Source organism: Sceloporus occidentalis, unplaced genomic scaffold (genome assembly GCF_023333645.1).
Source record: "Sceloporus occidentalis isolate IW3139 unplaced genomic scaffold, rSceOcc1.0.p SCAF_10, whole genome shotgun sequence".
Taxonomy (NCBI): Eukaryota; Metazoa; Chordata; class Lepidosauria; order Squamata; family Phrynosomatidae; genus Sceloporus; species Sceloporus occidentalis.
The window spans coordinates 22,351,672-22,361,279 of record NW_028316990.1 but is presented as its reverse complement, the minus strand read 5'-3'; the positions used below and the strand labels follow the sequence as shown (position 1 = coordinate 22,361,279).

Here is a 9,608-nt window from a genome sequence, read left to right as displayed (position 1 = left end):
TTCCTGAGAAAAGTTTATTAAATACATCTCTTCCCCCACCTTTGGTCAAAGCTATTTTAAAATAGTCCCATTTAAGAAGAACAACAAGAATAAAGGCTTAAAAGGCACCAAATGAAGCTTTAAAAAATATTCTTCATACATACCATGGAGCATCATAGCCCAACCATTGCAGTTTGATGGGACCAGGAGGGTAAAAGCACAGCAGGGTGCTGCTTTAAGGCCATTCCTTTGCCCCAGAGGGATTTTGGGGTGACTTCCCCGTTCCCCTCACAATTACTGCAATCTTTTTTTTTTGGGGGGGAAGCACCCTGGCTGGAATCCTTTGGGTGTCTTGCACCCATGTAAGCTCCCCCACAGAACGAACTGGACATTCTTGTCTGAAGCTGAACTGCTGTGAACCAATGAGGCACTGTTGCACATGATGGATTCATTCACTGGGCTGCACCTCCAGCTGTGCTATGCCACACAAGAGCTGTGTAGCATGGTCCATGAATCGCTCCACACAGAGGGACCGGAGCTACACAATTCTGATGCAGGATGGCAGCCTGCGAGTTTGGGCCAAGCCCCCTCCTGCCCCCCCAAGAGAGGGCAAAGATGGCATCCATGCCCCCCAAGGGAGATGAGAGGGTCTTGTGAGTAGACCAACATGGCACATACAAGGGGCCGCTTCCCATATTTGGCATCTGTTGCCACAGCCGTGCAGCCTGCCATGTGTGTGTTGGGGGTGTCCCAGCCATGGGTCAACCACACGGTCACTGGTTCTTGACCTCCAGAGTGTCAGGGAGCTGTCCGTCGTAGGCGCCTGAGAGCCGCAAGGTGCTGTAGTTGGGCGGGGGTGTCCGAGGGGTCAGGTGCCCCGGAGGCAGGGGCAAGCGCATAGCCGTGTTAAAGGTGGGCAGGTCATCATCCTCATTGATATGGGCATCGCAGGCAGGGTTGTCGAGGCCCTGGACCTCCACTGTGCCACTCTGAGGGGTCCGTCCTTGTGCCCCTTCTCCCCCCACTCTTCCATCCTCCTCTTCATCTTCCTCCTCCCCTCGCCCGCCCTTCTTGGTCCGCCACCACTTCTTCACTTTCTGCCAACGATGGCGCAGGATAATGCAGAAGGTGTCGAAGAAGAAGACCTCCACGATCTCGATGACGCAGACCACTGAGCAGCTCATCCACAGGCCCAGCTGGCCACCAAAGTTGGACAGGAGGAGGACCACCTGGCAGGGACAGAGCAAAGGAGGGAGGGTCACTTTATGGTGGCCTGAGATGGCCAGCTGTGGGGAAAGCAGGGACTGCAGTCCCTTCACCAGTCCTGCCCAGAGCAGCCCCCCCTGGATCAATGGGGTTTTCCTCTGCATCAGTTCACCATTCAACAGTTGAGTCTCATCAATGAGATTGTGCAGCATAGCTTTTGGAAAGAGCTCATGGAAGCCAACCCAGACCACATTCACTGGGACGCTGAATCCTAAGGTCAGCCCTGACTACAGAAGACCTATGGACCCGTGGCTTCGCCCCCCCCCCCCCCCCCCGTCCAAGAGAGATGGCGAGTTTCCTGTGCAGGACTCAGCCAGGGGAAACTCACATTGTTTGTTGGGTTCTCTGTAATGAATCTCTCATTCAGGTCTTTGTAGAAAACCATGAGGTTGGCCAGGTCTGTCCTGGGGGAGAAAGGAGGAGAGCTGCAGGAGCACCTTCTCTTCTAGTGGGGTGCCCTCCTTTCCCGCTGCCAGAGGGAGAAGGGGACGGAGGGGGACTTACTTGTTTAACATCTTGTTGCTGCTCATCTTTTTGTCCCAAGAGAGAACTCGGAGTATCCATTCCTTTTGAGGAAAATCAAATAAAATCAGGGAGCCCAGGGATAGTTGGACACACTTTGCAGGGTTCCCCTTGTTTTCTCTATGGGTCTCCTTCCCAGGCACCAAGCACCTCAAAGTCCCTCTCCCCTTTGTCCTTCCTCTTCCCAGGCCTTCTAGTTGTCAAACCCCTCTGGGACCCACCCCACCATCTTTGTCTTGTCCCCCTCCTGAGCTTCAGAGGCCCCCACACTGAATCCTGCACACCTTTGGTGCCTTGTCCAGTGCATGGTTGGGGCTACTGCAGTCCTAAGCTCGGGGGGGGGGGGGGCTTCCTTGTTGATCTTGTCCAGCATCATCCTCAGGCACAGATGATGTGCGCAAAGGAGACCCAGGAGCACTAAGACAGGCAGGAATCGCGGGGGGATGCTCACCTCCGAGGCTGTCGATGGCCACTGAGCCAGGCTGGTGGTGAGGGTCCACTCTTTCAGTCTGAGGAAACAGAGGGACACGGTCAGCAAGTGGGCACCAAAAGGGCCATGATGGCAGGAGGTCAGGCCCCAGTACCCACTATGCCCAAAATAAGAACACTGCCCCGGTAAGAATTCTGCTCCCCCCCATTAAATTTCCCTTCAGCCCCAAAACTTTAATTTACAGATAGTAAGAGGCTGGAAACTGTTCCCATCTGAATGTCCTCTTCTGTTTGTTGCACTGTCTGCATCCCCCAGGTTGTTCCACCTGCCCCTTTTCATTGGATGCCTCAGCTCTGTCTCTACATGTTCCTGCAAGGCTAGAAATCTGGAGACTCATGGAAGTTTTTTTATTTTGAAAGTGCAGGATTCTTATTTGAAGGACTGACAAGGCCCTCATTTGATGTCCCCTCCCCTGTGGCTGGACCTTCTGCCATCACAACCTCTTTTTCTCAAGCCTGGCTTCTTCTTGACAAGAGAGTCAGTGCGGATGTGCCCCATGGTGGAGGGCATATGGGTGAGGAGTTCCCAGGGATCTCGCAAATTCTGGGGTGGGTGGGGGTCTTACCTGCAGGCTTCTTTGCAGATCTGCTGGCAGCCCAGCTGCTCCTTCACAAACTGTTCATGGAGCTTGTAGTAGCAATACACTGGGAGAAGGCAAGTGGGAGGAAGAGCGGTTAAGAAATGCCAAGGCAGAAGGAGGCACCTGAGCACCTTCTGAAGCACTGTGAGGGTCCAGGAGCTCAGAAGGACATCTTGGGCCAACCCTAGGAGACACTATGGGGAGTGGGGCAAAGCAAGCCCCCTTGACTGAAGGATTCTGGTTGGAGGGAGAAGGGAAATAGGGCCCACTGCCACCTTCCCAGAGAACCCTTCTTTTGAAATGGTTCCAGCACTGCTTCCAAGGCAAAGAACTCCTCCTGGCCCCATGTAAAGGGCCACTCCATCATGGGCTGAAAGCAGGCTGCTCCCTTTTCTTCTCAGCACAAAGCTGCCCCTACTTCGGAGCTGCAGCATCCAGTAAAAGGGAGCACTCTCCTCCAAACTGCCCAGAGGGATTCAAGGCTTGGTCCCTGGGAAACAAGGCTTCCAAGTTAGCACCTGCTCAGGTGAGGAGAGAGGCAGGGGCCTTCCAGCCCAACCCTTAAGGACTAGAAGTGCACGTGTGTTAGAGAGGATGCAAACTGATGCCAACAGGGTACTTACTCCAGTTTGGGTACTTCTTGTAATTGCAGAACTCAGCCCCGGTGGGCAGAGGCTGGGCATACTGAGCACATCCGCAGGTCAACACCATTGATTTCTGGAAGCAGGAATGCAGGCAGATCTGCAGCAGAGAAGCCAGGCAGAGAAGCCAGTGGTTAGACCTTACAGCCGGGAGGCACTGAGTTTCCAAACCCTGAATGCCAGCAGCCACATGGTGGGGGAAATGCATTCAAAATAACAGATAATAGCTGTTACATATTAGTGGATATATTTATAGGGACACAGATGCTTATATGTGATTTGATCTGATAATGTATGACTGTATTTGACATACTGTTATAATTATGTGGTTAAATTTGGGGGAAAATATTAAATAAAAATGGGATGGCCTGGCTAGCTGGGCACAGGAGCAGTGGGGCTTGGGGCACATGGAGCAGGGAATCCTCAAGAAGGGCCCCCAGCCATAGCCCCCCATTCTAGCAGCATTGCAGGGCAGAGCTGACCCACCAGCTGCATCCCTGGCCCCTCTGCAGCCTAGGGCCACATGGTCTGGCTTCCTACAGAGGAGGCCTGAGGATGCTGGGGGGACTGGGGACCCTGCACCCACCCACCTGCAAAGAGTAGCTTTTGTTGTAGAGATTTTCCACAGGGATGTCCAACCCGTTCTCCGTGCAGTTGCTGTAGGGTTTGCTGAGCCGGTGGGATGTGGTCTGCAAGGCAGAAGGGAAGCGATGTGCTGGAGCACCAAGAGCACCGGATTTTGGGGGGGAAATGGAGGGAAAGGGGGTATAGGATGGAGGGGGAAGGAGAGGGGGAGCTTTCTGGTCCCCTGGTTTGTGATTCCCCTCCCCAAGCCCATTGCCCAGTGAACCCTATTCACAGTAAGAACTTGGGCTCAAGACTGCCTAGAAAACTCTTCCTTCTCTTTATCCTGGAAGTGTGATTGCTGGAAAAGCACTCTGCACATGATCAGGTGTGCTTCATTCAGTGCTCCAAGTGTGTCCTAAGTTAACAAGGCTAAGCCTCAAAGGGGAAGCAGGAACTTCTCAGCCCTGTTCCATCCGATTTCCACCACTGATCCAATGCCACCAGGAAACAATTTTCTGTGGCCCAAGTGGCAGCAGAGCAAGGCAGAAGAGATGCGGAGGGCCGCTAGCCAGGGCTGGGAGGGTCTGTTCTGCCCCCTGGGAGATGACTCACAAAGTGCATCCCAATGGAGGTGGCCGTGGCAGTTTCGATCTCGGTGCCGATGTCCTCAATGAAGGGGTACTCGTCTTGGCCGTGGATCACGATCTTGGCTCCCGTGGACGTGACCAGGAAGGGGTTGTACTCGGCTTCATCTATGTACAGGATCACCTGCAGCCCTGTGCACAGAAAGGTTTGTGGGCATGTAAACCCTGAAGACCAGAGGTAAAAGCTTGGCAGTTTTAATCAAAGCAGCCATGTTTCTTTTGTCAAAATATCTGTATGCTGTTTCTGTTCTGCACTATTTATGCAGCGCAGAGGAGCTGAAGGAGCAGAGAGAGGGAGAGAGTTCTTGCTCTGCACCTGAAGAGGCTGTTTCTCAGGCACTAATGGAAATTTGGCAGAAATAAATGAAGGAGAGGAGAGAATTCCCAAGATGATAAAGGCTGTCAGTTCTGAGCAGGTTTTGACGGGTGAAACTGGCAGCTGAACACCAACACTTCATGAAACTCTAGCCACCCAGGAGGCCTTCCATGCGCCATCTTACTACAGAGAGGGAAATGCCTTGGATCCCCAACAAGTCCAATTTGGGCTGCCAAAGCACACAGCTCTTTTTGAAGTTCTCCGTTCAGACAAAAAAATACCCATAATAGACAAAACTTTGAAAACCAGGGAGAACCTCCTCCAGCTTGGGGAAAAACAGCACCCGCACCCAGTGGTACCATAGCCTTCTGTTGGAGCCCAGTGGCCCCAAGGCTCCTGAGCATATCAAGATCACAGACAGTTTTCCCACCCGCAGGTCCCCCTTACCGTTTTCACTGCCCCCCGTTGATGTACTCAGGACCTCCCCATTCTGCCCACTGTTGAAAGTGTAGCAGTTCCCATACAGCGGATGGTGGAAGGAAGTGAAGTTCCTGCGGGAGATCAAGCAAGGCTGAATTGGGGGGCATTTTGAAAAAGGCTCCATGTAAGCCAGTGGGTCTCAGCCTTTGGGGTGGCTCCCCTGGGCTGCCCCACCTTGAAGCCAACCCAGTGACCCCAAAAGAGCAGCTGCTGCTTTGGATCATATGGTTTGTGGCTCCCCTGACAGTGAATCCATGTCAGGCTTTAATCTGCTGGGTTTGAACAGAGCTTTCCAAGGTGCTGAACCTATTCTGCAGATAGCATCCTCCACCTCCAAGGGTTTCTGGACTATAATCCAGGGTGGATTCACCACCCCATTGACATTCACCACCCCATTGGCTGCATCTCACCACATGAAGCTTCACTTCTTTAAAAACTAAGGGACAACCCAGTCCAAAGTTAGCCTGGCTTCTGGGCAGTGCTCAGGCCAAGGCATCCAAGGCTGAAGCCCTGAGCTCCTTTGCTGGGAGACAGGCCCAGTGGCATCCAAGATGACTGACTCCTGAGCAAACAGGTTTTGGCACTTTGATGCACAAATGGCTGGGCACAACTCCAGTGCGGCTTCACTGCACTGCCTCAGAGAACTGCGCTGCATCAGGAACTCGGCCGAGATCCGCCCCACCCCACACAAAGCTCAAGGGCCCCACAAACAGATGCCAGCCTCTTGGAGATCTCCACTGCTCTCCGCATTCAGCTGTGGCCAAGACATGTGCCCAGCTCCACTCTCTGCCTTCTTCAAGGACACTCCAGAGAAGCACCTCTCTGGCCTCCCCAATTGGCAGCACTTTCGGTTTGAACCCATTTTGCAATCCTGGTGGAATCCACCTTCATAACTGCCCCAGGAAGCAGGACTGTTGTTTCCATTTTGCAGATGGTGGGGAGCAGAGTCCCCAAGACTGAATTTTCCCCCAACCACCCCTGAGTCTGGGGGTGTCGCCATCCTATGGGCTTGATAGACTATTCCTGAAAGTGGAGGCTGGTGGCCCCCAAATCAGTGGGGCTGGAGAACCCACTCCGACTTTTAGTCTGAAATGTCAACGTGCTCCCAAGAGCTCTGATCCTGCAATGGCTCCTTTAAAGTTGGGACACTGGCCCACTGACCCCCCCCCCCATTGGAAGTTTTCATACACACACACACACACACACACACACAAAACCGGCACGGCTCCAGAGCATGTGCTCGCTTTCTCTATGGGCATTTCCCAGGAGCAGCCAGGACTGACCTGGAGTCACAGGAGACACCATCAAAAGAGCAGCTCAGGATGAGCTCATTGGGGGAGTAGCTCATCCTCTCCTTCTCCTCGGGGTCAATCTGAGCCATGATGTTCATGTAGTGCAGTTTGTACCACTCCTGGATGGCATTAACCCCTGAGCTGAAGGTGTAAAGGGCACAGTCGCTGCTATTGCTGGGGTCACACTAGGAAGGAAGAAAGGAAGGAAGGAAGGAAGGAAGGAAGGAAGGAAGGAAGGAGAGGACCATCATAACTCACCCTGAGGTTGCAGAGGGGTTGAACCAAGAGGGGCCAACAGGTCCAGGAGCTGTGCCCTACCCAAAGCATGACCCCAAGCGCAGGGGGCATGGACAGTCGGGACTCTCTGGGCAAGAGAGTCCCCACTGCAGCCACAGCCGTGGTTTGTGTGTGGAGGAAAGGCATGGAGTGAGGCTTACCAGCCGGAAGCCCACAATGTCTTCTGGGTTCTTGACATTCACCATGCTGGAGCTGCCCGGAAAGATGCTGGCCTCAATCCGCCGCTTGTAGCCAGAGGAGACATTGATGGCAGGCTGGGGCTGGAGGTCACTGGCCATCAGCAGGGGAAAGAGTTTGAGAAACTGGCCCTTGTTGCTTTCCTCGCTGCCTGCCTCGCGGCGCTCCCGGGCTTTGCTCTCCGGGAAGCTATACAAGGACTGCAGGGCCATCCTGGTCTCCTTGTCCAGCTCTGCCAGGTGGCCTTTTATGGCGCTGTACCTGTGGAAGAAAAGGAGCCCTCTGGTAAGGGAACATCCAGCTGTTGGGATGCAGAGAGGCGGGCGAAAGAGGCACAGCACCAGGCACTGGTGTGGGCCTGATCTGGTGCGAGGTGGCTGCCTGGTTAATTTGGGGTTCGTCCTGCACTTTCTTTCCAGGGCTTACAACGAAGCACTCACTCTCTCTCACATACACACTCCTGAACTCATACAGGAAAGAAACAGAAAGCTGAATAGGCATTTAAATCCCATGCTTGCTTTTTAGACAATCATGCACAGAGTTTCCACCTTTGTCTAAGAACCAAGATTATCCAAGAGCACATGGCTGCCCTGATTTTGGTTCTCTAGTGGGAGTGTGACCAGAGCAGCCAGCCCAGCACTCTTCCCCAGCAAACATGGTTTAACTTGGACCCATAACTCTTCAGCTCCTTACTCCAGAACTGTGTACCTGTATTAAGTTCAAAGCAAAACCTGGCACAGATACACACACACGCACAGACAAGAGAGCAGATCGGTCTGGTCTGCACTGCAGGGGTGGAAGGAAGGTGAAGCCGGAGCCACTCACTTGTAGGGGTTGATGTTGCAGACAGTGACAGCCGGGAAGGGCAGCTTGTGGAAGTGGACGGTGACCGAGACGGAGGCCACGTAGTAGTTCATGACCAGCTGCACACAGTACCACACAATCAGCCCCACTGCAGTCAGGGTGAGGAGGATCCAGAGGCCGCGGCGCAGGCGCCCGCGCGAGACCACAATGCGACGGCATCCGTGGGTGTTGGTGTTCATGCAGTACCAGTGCATCAGCTCCCGCAGGGTGGGCGCCTGGGGCCCTGTCACCGGAAGCGTCCGCTTGATCTTGGCCTTGATCTTCTCAGTGGGAGCCATGATGGCTGCGAGGGGGGCTGCCAGAGGGAAGAAGAGCGGGGTGTTACTGCCGTCCCCTCCCTCCCTCCCCTCCCTTGGGGGACTCTGTGCCCTGAGCACCCTCAGGGCCACACTTGCTCCTCCGGGTGTTTTACACACTTTAGGGGGTGGCAGAGCGGAGGGGGCTGTGTGTGCGGATGGGGGCCCGCTGTGAGTGGCCAAGGGCTTTGGGGGCCAGCCTTGGGCCCTTCGTCCAGGGCTTCCCCTTCGGACCCTTTCCGAAGCTGGCTGCTGGGGGGCTGCTCTCCAGGGACGTAGCCAAGGGGGGGGGGGTTCTTGGGGTCCAGACCCCCCCCTTCCATTAGAAAAATGAATGGTGTGTGCTGCTGCGCCGCCGCAGCCAAGCCCCATGATAATGGTGGCACTTAGTCAGGACCCCCCCCCTTCCCAAAATCCTAGCTACGTCCCTGTGCTCTCGAGTCCAGACTCCCTCTTGGCCATCAGGCTGGCCCTCCATGGCTGGGTCCCAAGAGGCCGAGGAAGCCCCCTGGCCTTGGGGCTCCTGGGAGAAGCCCATCCTTCCCTCCTCTCTGCCAGGTCCAGAGGGGCTCCCAGCAGAGGGAGACCCACAGCCCCCGCAAGCCCCCTCCGTCTCCTGGGAAGGAGCCCGAGAGACAGCCCTTGCTGCCTTTGGCTGGAGGGGAGCGAAGCCAGAGAGGGGCCCAAGGCGGGCCCCTTTGTGCCCTTTCCTCCGGCCAAAGCCAAGAGGGAGAGACCGGCAGGGAGAATGCAAGGAGGGAAGGGGGCAGCGGGGCCCGGGGCTGGGCTGCCTGGGCTCAGCTCTGCCCGGGACCAAGGGAAGAGAGAGGGGAAGCGGGGAAAGAGAGCGAGGCCTCTCTCCTGGGCGGCAGCAGGGGCCCCGAGGAAGGCAGCCTCCCTGCCTCCGAGGAGCAGCACCTGCTGGGCGAGGGGTCCCTCCGGCGGCGCTCCTCGGCCCCTTCTCCTCCTCCTCCTCCTCCGTCCGCTGCCTCTTTGCCGATGAAGCCGCAGCCGGGAGGGAAGAGGACCAAGGCAAGGAGGAGGAGGCTGAGCCCAGAGAGAGAGCCAGCCCCCGAGAAGGAGGCAGGGATAAGCGGGGAATGGGGCGCCCCCTGCCGCCGACTCAGCTCCATCGGGAGCAGGAGGGCCCCGGTGGGGAAGGGGCTGGGAACCATAAGGCCTTACGGGGAAAGACTT

General features: G+C 55.5%; 1 protein-coding gene across 1 annotated transcript; it reads right to left on the bottom strand.

Annotated features, from left to right (window-relative positions):
- Window positions 1–9,401, bottom strand: SCNN1G (sodium channel epithelial 1 subunit gamma). The gene is made up of 13 exons (XM_089540235.1): window positions 9,330–9,401; window positions 8,077–8,410; window positions 7,215–7,512; window positions 6,769–6,962; window positions 5,453–5,556; window positions 4,658–4,821; window positions 4,069–4,167; window positions 3,461–3,578; window positions 2,823–2,901; window positions 2,219–2,276; window positions 1,750–1,811; window positions 1,574–1,649; window positions 1–1,208 (listed from the first exon to the last, which is right to left on the bottom strand). Exons 2-13 carry the CDS (start codon window positions 8,391–8,393, stop codon window positions 753–755), a joined length of 2,025 nt encoding a protein of 674 aa, XP_089396361.1. The 5' UTR covers window positions 8,394–8,410; window positions 9,330–9,401; the 3' UTR covers window positions 1–752.
- Between the last annotated feature and the right edge of the window lie 207 nt (window positions 9,402–9,608).

Coding starts and splice junctions, on each gene's coding strand:
- SCNN1G (XM_089540235.1), bottom strand. CDS start 8,393: ATGGCTCCCACTGAGAAGATCAAGGCCAAGATCAAGCGGACGCTTCCG. Junction 7,513..8,076: donor TGCAACATCAACCCCTACAA/GTGAGTGGCTCC, acceptor TTTCTTCCACAG/GTACAGCGCCATAAAAGGCC. Junction 4,822..5,452: donor AACGGGGGGCAGTGAAAACG/GTAAGGGGGACC, acceptor TTCTGTGCACAG/GGCTGCAGGTGATCCTGTAC.